Below are 14,373 nucleotides of genomic sequence, written 5' to 3'. Positions count from 1 at the left end.
TGTGTGTGTGTGTGTGTGTGTGTGTTGAGACAGGGTTTCTCTGTAGCTTTGGAGCCTGTCCTGAAAATCACTCTGTAGACCAGGCTGGACTTGAACTTACAGAGATCTACCTGCCTCCCAGTGCTGGGGTTAAAGGTGTGCGCCACCATCACCTGGCTTTCTCCTTTGTTTTTGTTATGTCTTTTTTCGAGACAGGGTCTCTCTGTGTAGACCTGGTTTTCCTGCACTTTTTCTGAAAACCAGGCTAGCCTCAAACTCACAGATATCTACCCACTTCTGCCTCCTTAGTTTAAAAGTGTGTGCCACCACTGCCCAGAAAAGTAGCTTTTTTTTTTTTTGGTATAAATTTATAATTCTCCTGGGCAGTGGCGGTGCATGCCTTTAATCCCAGCACTTGGGAGGTAGAGGCAGGCAGATCTATGAGTTCGAGGATAGCCTAGTCTATAAGAGCTAGTTCCAGGACAGGCTCCAAAGCCACAGAGAAACCCTGTCTTGAAAAACAAAAACAAACAAAACAAAAAGTTTATATTTCTACCAGTCACATCCTAAAGAAATCTTTGATACTTGCAACATGCATAACTTGACCCTTGCTGAGAATTAAGTTAATTGCTTGATACAGGGTTTGAGGGAAAAGACCAGTGAATAAGAATGGTTTGGGGAGGGAAACATAGAGATGGGGAACATTGAAGAGAATATAGAACAGAAAAGAGGATGTAGAAGAGGAAAAAGTGCTCCCACTTAGCAGCTAAATGTGGGCTTTGCACTAGTTAAATCAGAGGAAAAATCGAGCACTATTTTCTCTGCCCACTTAGGTGGGGAAATTCAAGTTTCAAGCTTTAAGATCTGTTTGGAGGCCAGGCAGTGGTGGCGCACAACTTTAATCCCAGCACTCAGGAGGCAGAGGCAGGTGGATCTCTGTGAGTTCAAGTCCAGCCTGGTCTGCAAAATGAGTTCCAGGACAGCCAGGGCTACACAGAGAGACTCTTGTCTCAAAAAACCAACAAAAGACCTGTTTGCGAAGGTTCTGAAGAGCCCCACAGCAGCCATGGGCTGGGGAAGTAGTGCTTGGCTCATGTACTTCCAAGCATCTGCCTTTCAGGCAGAAGTCATCCTCCAGCAGAGAATCCCAACAAGGTACAAAGACCCCGGCTCCTCATTTCCTAAATGATTCGATTAGACCCTACCTGGCCCGTGTCTCTCCAGGCATTAGACAATGTGTGTGCCTGGGAAGGGGCCAGTTGTTACAAAGACTCTAAGGACTATTAACATGTTCTATTGACCAAAGATGCTCCATTGTCTCCAACGTACAGGGCAGACCCATGGGACCAAAGAATCATAAGTACCAACAGAACACCCGGCTAGCATGCTGCTTTGGTTTCTACTCTAAGTCCCAAGCATGTCTAACACTTTCCCCATGTGCGTGCACATCCATATTAATATGTGTGTTAGCACATATGTGTACATGTAGGAGACCGACACAGGAAGTCTTCCTCACGGCTCTCCATCACATTCACTGAGGCAGCTTCTTGTCATTGAACTCAGAGCTTCACTAGGTGGTTGGTCTAGATTGCTAGCTTGCTCTAGACACCCTATCTCTACATTCCAGGGCTGGAATTACCTAGGGCCAGTGTTCACCCAGCATTAACAGAGGTTCTGGTATTCAAATTTCACTTCCGATATAGGCACTTTACCTACTGAACCATCATCTCCCCAGCTTTTTAGTAGACAGCAGCTACAAGCTCGTGCGGCCTTCACCATAAGGAGAAATAGTTCCTGGAGCTCAGCTACCCCTGCCAAGCAAAAGTCCTTTCCTTGATCCTTAAGCAACTAAGAGTACTTGCCATTCTTTCTTTCCCCTCTCAAAAGTAAAAGCGGACAAGGAAGACAGAGTAAACAAGGAATTTTCCTTATGTGTCTGCTAACACCAGCATTGGAAGAACTGGCAATTTCACGGGAGAGCGAAAGAACCGATACCTACCGACCGACCTCTCCCTGGCTGTGAGTGGGAAGCAGGTTAAGAGTGCTGGCTTTATCGCTCAGCTAACAGTCATTCTAGACAGCCTTAGACTAACTGGCCAACTGGTGGAATGCAGTCCAACCCTCGGTGACCTTATGTGCTCTGGGATAACTTGATAGGCTGATATAAATAGAAACACCAGACCTCAAAAGTCCAGAGGGGTGAGCTAATTAATGTACATCCTCCCACCAGAGGCTCTAGCACAAAGCTCTGGTGTGTGTGTGCACGCGCATGCACACACACGCACGCACACATGCACTTGACTCGCTTCATATCCTCCATGCCCTAATCTCCTTCCTTCTTTGTTCCTCCCCTCCCCCTCCCCAGATCAGCTAGCCAGCAACCAACCTGATGAAGTAGCAGCAGAAGATGAGGCTGAGCATGAAGACAAAGATGCCTGTACCGAAGATGACCATGTAGATATTGAGGGGAAGGTCTTGGAAACTGATAGGTGGCATTGAGCAGGACTTGTTGGTGCTAACCAGTCCCAGGCCACAGAAACACCCTGCAAAGCAAGAGGCAAAGAATATGAAAGTTAGACACTTACCACTGGGGCCCGTGGCACACTGCGTTAGTAAGAATGTCAGGCTCTAACTTAAACTTATATATCAGCGCCAACTACTGAATACATGGTCCTGAGTAAATTACTCCATCAATCTAGGAAATGAAATGGTAGGCAAAGTACTTAAATGGATTAATAATTTAGAAGTCTAGCATGGTGGCGCACACCTTTAGTCCTCTGTGTGGCAGAGGCAGGTGGATCTGAGTTCAAGGCCCGCATGGTCTACAGAGTGGGTTCCAGGACAGGCAGGACTATGCAAAGAAACTCTGTCTCAAAAGAGCAAATTTAGGTAAGGGTAGAAAGTAGAAAAAGAAAATATCAAAATTGCCTCCAAGTAGGAGACACTGAGTACATAATAAAAAGAGCCTTAGGGGAGAAAATACATTGAGTCTTGGCTTAAGTCTCCTAAGCAAGCTGTTTGATGTTCAATGAGTTATTGCTATAGAATTAACCTCATAGGAAAACTTGTAAAATCGAGTAATAGAAATGATGGTATAAGAAATAACAAACGTGCCGGGCGATGGTGGCGCACGCCTTTAATCCCAGCACTCGGGAGGCAGAGGCAGGCGGATCTCTGTGAGTTCGAGACCAGCCTGGTCTACAAGAGCTAGTTCCAGGGCAGACTCCAAAGCCACAGAGAAACCCTGTCTCGAAAAACCAAAAAAGAAGATCCTTGAAAGATTGGGTGGTGGTGGCACACGCCTTTAATCCCAGCATTTTGGGGGGGCCCAGGCAGGTGGCTCTCAGTGAGTTCAAGGCCAGCCTGGTCTACAGACAAGAGCTCCAGGACAGCCAGGACTGTTACAGAGAAACCCGAGACAAACAAAAAGATCTGTGGAGACCCTCCTGTACAGTCAGTTCGGAAGCACTGACTGCCACTTGCTGCTTCCTTCTCACTGGCCCTCCCATGAGGCAATGTCTTCCCTTGCCCATGTCTGGTGTTGAAGTGGGTGTGAACTCAAGACTGGGCAATAAACTGAAGAAAGTCTTCAGAGAAAGGCAAGATATTCTTAACTGGGCATGATGACATAACATTATAACCCCAATTATCTGGGAAGTGTCTACTCAGGCTGGAACAAGGATATCAGGGGTTCTAGGCTAGCCCAGGCTATGCAGTAATATCCCTGACCCCCCCCCCAAAAAAAAACTCACCACAAACAAAAAAAATCAAATTCCTTTAAGGAAATATTTCCTTCTTATATCACTTCAGACATGTAGGAAGGTATAGATAAGACAGAGCTGGGAAGAGAATCACCAAAAGCATTAAAGAGTGGTATCTCCAATTAACCAGAATCTGTGTCCTACATCCCAATCACTAATCACATTCTCCACTCCCAGCCTTTTACGTTCCCAGTTCCTTCCAGACCTTAGGGGCTAGCTTCTCTCCTGGCTCTTTGGTTAGGAGCTAGGATTCTACCTGGTAATTACCACAAGTGAGTGCTACCACAACTGCAGGAGACCAGCTACAGAAACAGCAATCGGTTGTGACAGTGTTATGGTCTGGACTTGAGGCCACCCTGCATTAGACTTAGATGGTGGTGACCCTTCTTTCTCTCTGCTCCTTGGACCGCATGACGTAAAGCTACAACCTCCCCACTTGATAGACTTAAACCTTAAAAAGCTATGAGCTAAAGATTTTCTAAGTCATGTATGAGTATGATTCTGTCAGCGATGACAAAACCATCACACATGAGACACGCCATTCCTCTAACTCTTCTATTAGTGGATGACCTAAGCCTTCATTCAAAAGTCAAAGACCATGACCCATCCTATTGCCACACCCCTACTTCACACACCTATTCCTGCCTTATTGATGTCACCACCCTTTCTAGTTTCTCTAATTATCCTACACGTCTGGCACATCTGCCAACTTCACTTACCATGTTATTTCCAAACCCCTGTCTGGTTTCAAGTCTATATGAACATGCATCTGCCCCCTTGCAATATCCTGTGAGTGTTCTCTGCCTGGGCCAGTCTTTTTAAATCTTGCCCAACCATGTCTTTGTCTCCACACCTTTGTCTATGAAGCCTTCTCTGCCTAGAATTCTCTCCCTTCTGAAGTCTAGTGTTGGTCTTCCTGAGAATTTTCCTTTCCGATGTCAAGGCTGTGGGTTGAACTAGTACGTTGCATAGGCTAGGCAGTGGTCTACTGAGATGAATCCTAAGCCCCTGCCATGATCTTTAGGATACTCCAATAATCTCTCTGTCATGGAATTCTACAATGATAAGGACTTGCATCACTTGCCATGGGTTTTGCTCAGAATACCTTGTTACACTGTTGTTGCTAGTGTCAACTTAAATTGACCTTTGCTTTACTCTGCATTGTTTAGATGACAAGCATGATAGTTGTTGAGATTAAGAATAATCCAGTGCATAGAGGATTGGATGACTTTCCATATAGGAAAGAGACAGCTCAAGCACTTTCCTTCTCAGATGTTATGGTAGAGGTGAGTCTATAATTCTAGGAGCAAAGAAAGACCGGGAATTAAGTGTCCTTCTAACAAGCTTGAACCTTTCTAGGTCTGGGGATACTAACTTGGACTCCTAAGCATTTGGCAGTGCCCTAAGCTAATGTTTGATCTGCCTATATAGCTAGTTAACAGACAGATCCCTGTTTTCTCAAAGCAACCTAGTCTTCTTGGCAAAAGCTCCTACTTCAAAGAAGGAAGACTGATGTTTGGGAAAACTGCCCAGAAACTGCCCTCAGCTAATAAATCACCAGTCAACCAACAGGTTTTGTTCCGGGTGAGTTTTATACACTGACCTAGACCGTGTGGGGAAAACAGAAAGCGAAAGAAGCTCTTGTTCTGAAAGAATTTTCAATTAGGAGAGATTAAAGAAGCAATTAGCTACTAGCATTTGCTTTGCTCAAGAGGATGCTTCTTGCTTCTAGGTTCCACTGGAGGGTTAGAAAGAATACCATTTTCATCACTGACTCCCACTTGAGAATTTGCTTTCTGTGGGCCTTTCTCAGAGAAACTCTCTAAGATATCATGCTAGACCGGCCCCAGCATCCTTCGCTCTGCCCTAGAAAAGGGCCTCAGGAACTCTCTTCCAGAAAGTTGTACGTTTAGGACCAACAGGACCTTGTACTGCCAGTAGCCTCCTTCATCCTACCAGAAATATCTGATACTGTAAGAGGGCCAGCATCCTCTCCACTTTTGCCATGGCTTTTCTATGGAACTTATTTAAGCAGGACTCTGGTATTTACTGGGTCCTAAAGAACCTCTATTTCTATTCTGGAGAACCAGAATTGTGTGTACAGGGTTTACACTTGCACACAGTTTTGGTACCTTGGTTCCAGCAATCCTAGATCAGTTATCTCCATCTGTTCCCAACTCCTAAAAGCCTCTCTCTGGCCGGGCAGTGGTGGCGCACGCCTTTAATCCCAGCATGTGGGAGGCAGAGGCAGGCGGATCTCTGTGAGTTCGAGGCCAGCCTGGTCTCAAAGGGAGTTCCAGGACAGGCTCCAAAGCTGCAGAGAAACCCTGTCTCGAAAAACCAAAAAATAAAAAAATAAGAGCCTCTCTCTGGGGCTCTAGGACTGGATCAGCGAACTTGGGACTTTATGAAATGTATAAGGAGGCAGCTTTAAGAATAAATGTTCAAGCCTGCGTTGTATAATAGTTTCTTTGAGAATAAAATATTTCATTCTGCAGGAAGGCGAACAACTCAAATAGCTTCAGGAAGTCCCTGAAACCGAACAGATTCACCAGGCCCCTCCCCACCAGAGTTAACAATGAAAGCTGAGAATCTGAACTCCGAAGGAAGCTGAGCTGGAAAAAAAAAAAAAGACTGAAAACCTACCAGCTACCTGAAAGAGGGTTAGCCCAACTAGATCACCTATTGAGCTGCTGGCTGTGCAGTGTGCTTCAGGTTTCCCAGCTTTTGTGAGCAGTCACCCATGCTGGGGTGGGCTTTAGTGATATAGCTATCTGAACCATTTCTGGGAAAAACTGTTGACACACAACAGCCTGCTGTCATAGTAGCTTATGTGACCCCAGCAGTCTGAAGGGCTCAGGCAGAGTTTTTCTGAGGCCAGCATGGGTGACGGTGAAAACCCACCTCATTTTTTTTTTAATTTTTCTTTTTTTGGGGGTGGGGGTTCAAGACAGGTTTTCTCTGGAGCTTTGGAGTCTGTCCTGGAACTAACTCTTGTAGATAGGGCTGGCCTTGAACTCACAGAGATCTGCCTGCCTCTGTCTCCCAAGTCGTGACATTAAAAGGCATGTGCCACCACCGCTGGGCTTGAAAACCCCACCTCATGAGGATTTGAAATGTTTTTCCTTTAGAATATTTGTACATAGTTTGGTATCCCCAGGACAGGGCTCAAGCCTAAATGTGAAATTCATCCTATGTTTTATATACACCTTGTTCACGTAGCCTGAAGAATACATTACACATTTTAAGCAATTCTGTATACAGAGCAAAGTTTAATGGTGTGAAACTGTCTCTTGTGATTTCACATTTGAATTTTATATAATTTGAACTTTCCAGGAATTTTAATTTTCAGATTGGGAATGTTCAACTTATACTCTTGAAGAGAAATGGAAAAAAATAGTTATTGTCCAAATTGGACAGTTGAGTTTTTCTTTGAAACTTTAAAGTCAAAGAATATGCATCCCAGATATAGGGTCTCTAAGAGGTTTTTCAAGGGGGCAGAAATCACTTCAAGAAGTGCAAGAAGTGCCAGTGGTGGTGCAAGCCTTTAATCCCAGCACTTGGGAGGCAGAGACAGGCGGATCTCTGTGAGTTCAAGGCTAGCCTGGTCTACAGAGCAAATTCCGGGACAGGCTCCAAAGCTACACAGAGAAACCCTGTCTCGAAACACACACACACACACACACACACAAAGACAGGGTGCATTGCACGTCAGTGATGGAGAATGTTCAGAATGAGCAAGGCCTGGGTCCCACACCACGCGGGTGGGGGGCAGGGAAGGTGCAAGTTTCCAAAGGGAACTGCTCAGAAGAAAGTTCGGGGTTATTAACAGCTTAGTCCTCCCTAAGTCTCTGGTCCATTGTCTTGACTCCAGCGCATCTCAGCTGGCAGGCGGCAAGTAGGAATGACGTCAGAGCAGGTCTGGCCAAGACCAGCAGATCTGGGAACTGCTTCTTTCCAGCCAAAGGGAATCTTTCCCAGATGCTGGGACACACCGTCAGCCTCAACCCCCATCCCCCGCCCCTTTCTACTACCCGCCTATCACACACAGCTTGGTTCATTTTCAGGAAATTAGATCTGACTTGCAAAAGGAGGAAGGACAGGGGGCGGGGGAGGGGAGGACAGGGGCAGCCGAAACTCTGCCTTAAAACAAAAGACTCTTGAAATAATTAATCCAAGATCTGGCAGAAATCTACTCAAGAATAGATTTTTTCCCCCCTCTGAGTAACCAGTCAACCATACAAAAAGAAAAAAAAAAGCTCCAGCTACTTTTCATCTCGCCCAACTCTTCATGTCTAGAAAGAGTGGCCAAGATTCTGGGGATCCGTGGTGGGGAAGGGTGGGTGGTTTTAACATCTAAAGCTTAAGTGACCGCCTCAGAAAGATTTATCAGCTCCTTAGACGGGGAATCCAGACTCGCTCTTAACCCGTAACAACTGAGCCATCAAAAAAGCCTCAGGTGAATTAATTTAGCATGATTACCCGGTGGAGTGTGGGGTAGGGGTTGGTGGCGGGTGGCTGGCTGAGCATAGAGGCGCTGTCACCATCTAGACTAAAAGCAGACCCCGCGGTCTGGTCTCCTTGCCAGAAAGCGAAGCTCTTGGCAGGCCAGCCCTGAGCTGGGGGCCCAGCAATAATCTGCAAGGCTTTATCTATTCAGTATCGACGCTCTTTAATCCTGCCCCTGGAAGCCGGTGGGAACCAACAAAGATGGGGAAAGTCACCCCGCGCCCGGTCCCGCACGTTGCACTGTATACATATTTAAAAGAGCCTGCAAAGTTTCAGAGCCGGAACTTGAGCTCCCTCTAGGAGATCCTAGCCCGAGCGCGGATTTAATTTTCCAACCACCACAACAAAGAACAGAGTTTGAGAGCGCACAAAGGCAGGCGAAGGGGGTAGAAGAGCCAGACCGCCACACAAAGGCCGGGAAGCCCTCGGCTCACACGCCCCTAGCCCTCCACTTGCTTCCAGACCCTTTTTATCCCCAGACACTGAGAATGGGTCGTTTCAAACTGCGCGCTGTGCAGAGCACCGCAGGACGCCAGGACGTCTCTGGGACGGGGAAACTTGGCTCGGGACCTGGACCTGAGCGGTGTCCGCTCACCCGCCAGACCCGGGACTCACCGTTACACCACTGAAATGGGTGCATCAATGAAGTCAAGGACGGCTTCCCGGGGCGAACTGAGACAGAGTGTTGAGACCTGGCGGGGTTGTGCACGGAGATCGCCGGTCTGGAGATGCAACTCCCGGAGGAGTCAGATGCTGTGGAGAGGCCGGTTTGCAGAGCAACAAAGAGGGCAGAGGAGGAAACAGTCTTTCGGAGCGAAGCTCCGCCGAGAGAAATAGCAAAAGACCCGGGCCGGGAGGGCAGCGGAGTGGGCCGCGACGCCCAGCCGAGGAGACAGCAGCCGGGGCACTAAGCCGGGCTGGGGTCCCACTGCACCGAGCAGTGCGCGCTGGGATTCCGAAAACTGACACCGCGCCGCGCACACCCCCTCCCTATGACTGCCCCCTCCCGGGAGTCCGCCCCCTGCTCGTCACCTACCCTCCGGCCAATGGGAGCCTTTCTCCTGCCCCCGGGTATTATTTACAGGCGGGTCCCCCTTTCTGCAAAAGGGAGCCTTTTTTGCTTGGTAGGCTCCTACCCCGCCTCCTAGCTAGACCTGGGGAGTCCCCGGTCTGCGGCGCGCCGCCTTCTAGGACCCGGGCGGGGGTTAGGGGTGGGGAAGCAGGGTAGGGGGAAGCGACCAGACGATTAGTGCCACTTTTGTTTTCCGCCTACAGATCCGTGCCTGTCTCGAATTTCTATAGCTCTGTAGCAGCCAGTCCTGGAGGGTTGTGCGTGGCAGCTAGCGCATTCCCAGACTCCCTGCGAAAGGAGGGGACGGAGACAACAAGGCAAAGCCGATGAAACAAAACTCGAATCTTCAAAGGGCTATTGTTCTCACCTAGCTCCAGGACAGCGCCCAAGGATTTAAGTCCCAAAGCTGAGAGACCGTCACTTGCCGGGGTTCCAATCTCCCAGATTGTGACTAAAAACTCCGAGAAGCTGGCTTTGTCAGTGCAGGGGGTCTTAAGTGGGTGTTGAATGAACAGAGGATGAAGGAAAGATAATCCCAGTTCTCTGTGCAGTATTATTCTTTGCATGGCGTTCCATCGTTTATTTCACTTTTTCAAACGAAATTTATTTAGTCCTGACTGACCTTCAACTCAGTTCAGCCGTTCTCTGCTTCCTGATTGCTGGGATTACAGGCCCACATTAACTACCACACCCAACGGGTTTATCTCTGTTTTTGTTTATCTTTCCGCGTGAAGAATTACCAACAAGTGTGCAGTATTATTCGACGAACCTTAGAACACAGGAGCCTCATCCAGGGTCAGAGGCAGTGTTCGAGGAGAGCCACGAATAAGCCACGAATAAGAGTCCTGCCCTTCGTGTGACACTTTTTATCTCACTATTGATCTGTCTATTGGAAGTGAGTACTTTCCCTAACTCTGGGGAGTTCCTGGCACCTAAGTAAGCTAATGTGCATGAGTGGCTTTGCCACTCCGAAGTGTAGTCCTTAAAGTATCAGATGTTTTGCTTAGCAGAAAGGCAGCCTTTTGTATCTCTGGGGATGGTCAGATGGTCTCCAAATTCAAAAGGTCCTTGTGGGCAGCGACTTGTGTTTGCAAGTAAGCTATACATCCCTTAAACGTCAAATCATCTTTCCCTCCTAATTGGATAATTTGACAATGTGGAGGGCTCACTGGAGTTTATCAATTGGTTTGTTAACAATTCTGTTCGTTCAAGGCTAGTCAGGGGACGGTGATGTCACTTGCAGATCTGATTTCTCTGGTTTTTTGATGTTTGGGTTTTTGTTGTTTTGTTTTGGGTTTTTTGCTTTGTTTTGAGGCAGGGTTTTAGTAACGATGTAGCTCCGACTGACTTGAAACTTACTGGAAATCAGAGATCTGCCTGTGTCTGCCTCCTGCGTGCTTGGATGAACGATGTCAGGAATGACACACTGGATTCTCAATGAGGTCACTGCAAAGAGTGCCTAATGGCCTCTGATCCTTTTCTCTGACTTCAGAGTCACAGGAATCACGCTAATGGGAGCCATGTGACCTCTACTGACACCCAAGCCCAGGCCCAAAGCTTCTGTTTTAAAAAGCCTGCTCCAGAAATCCTTCTGATAGATAGGCCTTGTTTCCTGCAACAATCCTGCTAGTTGTTGAGAGAAACAGAGTTCTGATTTGATAGTGACCCAGAGTTATTTTTCTAATGCATATAATCTGATTATTTCTTTTGCTTAATAACTTTTGCTGGTTTTTGGTGCTTACAGGTTTGTGTGGCATTTGCATCCCTTCAGCCCTCAGCTTCCTTCCTTCCTTCCTTCCTTCCTTCCTTCCTTCCTTCCTTCCTCTCTTCTTTTCTTTTTCCCTTTTTGTGGTTGTGGAGGGCTTTACATGCCACTGCTGGAACATTGAAGTCAGAGGACAATTTGTGGAAGTCACTTTTCTCCTTCCACTATTTGAGTCCATTTGAGTCCTGGGGCTCAAATTCAGTTTGAGATGCTTGGCAACACGCACCCATTCCCACTGAGGCATCTCAGTACCTTCTTTTTGAACTGATTTTTTTTCCTTTCCGTGTGTGTGTGTGTGTGTGTGTGTGTGTGTAAGGCTGGCTACATTGATCTCCAACTCTATACCACACCCTCCAGCTGGTGTGGAACTTGCGTTGCTGTGTAAGCAAGGTTGGCCCTGAACTCACAGAGATGCCCCTACCTCTGCCTCCTGAGTTGTTGTTAAATAAAGTGGGGGCCACCATGTCTGTGTAGGTTAAACAGTTATACACACCCATCATTTTGGTGGGGGATGTAGGCAAGGAGGGAAGTTGTGCATGCCTTGAGACAGGGAAGTCTATGGGGATTTTCTGATGCTTCCCATCCATTTTGCTGTGACCTAAAACAAGCAAACAAAAAAAAAATCTTTAATCCTGATTGAAAATCAAACTCCAAGTGTGCACAACCTTTACTAGAGAGATGGCAATTTCTCCATGTTGGTTCCAAGTCAGGTGTGATGGGTGATCTTGCTTTGATTAAGGCTGTCAGATAACTCGGCCCAAAGTTGTAAAAGAGGAAGAGCCTTTGAAGGGGAAAGTGACAGGAAGAGAAAAGTCCCTTTCCCTACCCATTCGCCTTCAGCCTAAAATGAGCCTCCTAGGGAAAACACCTAGAAGGCAGGGCCAGGGAGGTGTCTCTGCAGACAGCTGGGAAAACTGAGCGGTGAAGATCCCAGGTCTTCTTCACAGAAGATCACAGAAGCCCTGCTATAGTGGGTACCACATGGTCTATACTTTATACCTTTTTGTGACTTTGTTTTGCTTTTCAAGAAAGGGTTTTTCTGTAACTTTGGAACCTGTCCTGGAACTCTTTTTGTTTTTTTTTTGTTTTGTTTTGTTTTTCGAGACAGGGTTTCTCTGTGGTTTTGGAGCCTGTCCTGGAACTAGCTCTTGTAGAACAGGATGGTCTCGAACTCCGCCTGCCTCTGTCTCCCGAGTGCTGGGATTAAAGGCGTGCGCCACCACCGCCTGGCTAATCATTTACATGTTTACGCACACCATTTCACGGTCCCGGTAAATTCTCCCGAGGCCAGCCATCCTCATCCCTCTTGACACTGTTCAGCGCCTCAGATGATGGCTGGCAATGGGCACAGCAGATGGGAAAAGCTTTGGCCTTGAACATTTTAATGATTCGGTTCATCAGAAATCAATCTGTCCTCACATCGCCAACTGGTTTCTGACAGAAGTGCCAAGAACAGTGGGGAAAAGGCGGTCAATAAACAGTGTCCGGGAAACTTTTTGCGGAAGAGTGAAAGTAGCTCTCTCTGTGTGTCATCAACCCACCAGACCAAATCAAAATGAATCAAAGATCCAGATATTAAGCTTGAAAGCCGAAGCCAGGTGAATCAGCTCAAACATTGTTTAATCCTAGTGCCATCTGGGAGGCGGAGGTGGGAGAATTACTGTGCCGGGCCAAGCTGGGTGACTGGCTGGGATGACCCCTGTCACAAAAACCAACAAACAAAACCAAAATAGTAAGAAAACAAAAACCCACAAGACAACAAAACAAAAATCTCGAACTGTATGAAACAAAGCTGCAAGAAGACACAGGGGAAAGGCTTCGGGATATTCGGGATATTGGTGTAGGCGGGAATGCGGTAGATAAAACGCCAAAGGCACAGGCCACTTGCAAAAGTGGAGAGGCTTGGCATAGTGAGGGAAATAATAGATTTAAAAACAGCCTGGCGTAGCGGATAAGTGCCTTTCATAGCAGCGGTCTGAAGGTAGGGGCAGGCAGGTTTCTGAGTTCCAGGTCAGTCTGGAGGACACCCAGGGCAACTCAGAGAAACCCTGTCTTGGAAAAACAAAACAAACAAACAAATCTAATTCTCAGCCAGTTTGGTTCTTGGGTCATTAGCTCTGAGGGAAGTCACTACCAGCCGTAAAGACACTTACCAGCAGAGAAGTCACATGGTAAGGCGCTTGGTCTGGCTGTGTGACAGCAGCCCAAAAGTGAGCTTAAGAGATGTTTCTGACTATTGCGGTCACCATGATGGTCACAGTGCTGGCTGCCACCTCCTGAGAGATCCTCAGGCAGCCGGCAGAGACAGACGGCCCACAGACATCACTAGACAATAACAAGTATTTGGGTTTTAATTATTGATTTACTTACTTTTGAGACAGGGTCTTGTAATACAGTCACGGCCTTAACCTTACAATGCTTTCCGTGCATGTCCTTGCCTATTTGCATCTGCTTCTCCAGGAAGCTCCACGCAGTAATGCTGAGCCCATGTTCCTGGGCTGTACCCTCTCCCCTGTCAACTCTCTCTTTCTTGCAATCGATGGTTTTTTGTTTCTTAGTTTGTTGCAATAGATTGCTGCCAGTCATATGCCCCGTGTTACCGCGCAAGGGAAAGGAACAAGGAAGGGACAGCCATTTCCTAAGAAACAGCCCCACTTCCATTCTCCTTCTGCTGGAGAAAACTTTGTCCCGTGGTTCCATTACTCTGCGAGATTATGTGGGGCCTAATCTGTAGCTGGGCGGTGATGTGTGTGGTTTTAGCTCAGGGCCATCTCATTAATGTGGGGAAGATTAGGGTGCAAAATGGGGTGATAGCTGCTAGCAGGTGCTTGACAATGCTCCCACCTGAGCCCTGGTTTTGGTTTTCTTTCTTTTCCCTTCCTCCTTCTCTCTTTCCTTCCCTCCCTCACTTTATCCTGACTGCATTTTATTGACAAAGCTTCAGACAGATGAGTATGACCTAGAACTCACTACATAACCACGGATGGTCCACTTGCCTTTACCTCTCCAAAGTATTGGAATAACACATGTGGCTTTTTAAAAACAAATGTGTGTGTGTGTGTCTGTGTGTGTTTGTGTAAGTTTATTTGGAAGGCAAAGCACAAAGATAAACCTTAGGAGTTGGTTCTCTTTTGAATTGTTAGGCCATGTGCAAGGAACTCTACCCACTATGCAATCCCGCCTGCCCCAAGCCTGGCTTTTACATAATATCTCTACCCACTATGCAATCTTTAATCCCAGCACTCGGAAGGCAAAGACAGGCAGATCTCTGTAAATTCGAGGCCAGC

General features: G+C 47.1%; 1 protein-coding gene across 2 annotated transcripts in view; it reads right to left on the bottom strand.

Moving 5' to 3' along the window:
- The window catches only part of Rnf122 (ring finger protein 122), a 17,213-nt gene extending 8,013 nt beyond the window's left edge, over nt 1-9,200 (bottom strand). For both annotated transcript variants that reach the window (XM_005362494.3, XM_005362495.3), the window contains exons 1-2: nt 8,865-9,200; nt 2,366-2,522 (exon numbers count right to left, since the gene is read on the bottom strand). In XM_005362494.3, coding sequence (XP_005362551.1) covers nt 2,366-2,522; nt 8,865-8,889 — 182 coding nt within the window. In that variant the 5' untranslated portion in view covers nt 8,890-9,200. The remainder of the gene's footprint in view (nt 1-2,365; nt 2,523-8,864) is intronic.
- Between the last annotated feature and the right edge of the window lie 5,173 nt (nt 9,201-14,373).

Source organism: Microtus ochrogaster, linkage group LG7_11 (genome assembly GCF_000317375.1).
Source record: "Microtus ochrogaster isolate Prairie Vole_2 linkage group LG7_11, MicOch1.0, whole genome shotgun sequence".
NCBI classification, from domain to species: domain Eukaryota; kingdom Metazoa; phylum Chordata; class Mammalia; order Rodentia; family Cricetidae; genus Microtus; species Microtus ochrogaster.
The sequence above is the reverse complement of the archived record's forward strand: the minus strand, read 5'-3'. Positions and strand labels throughout refer to the sequence as shown.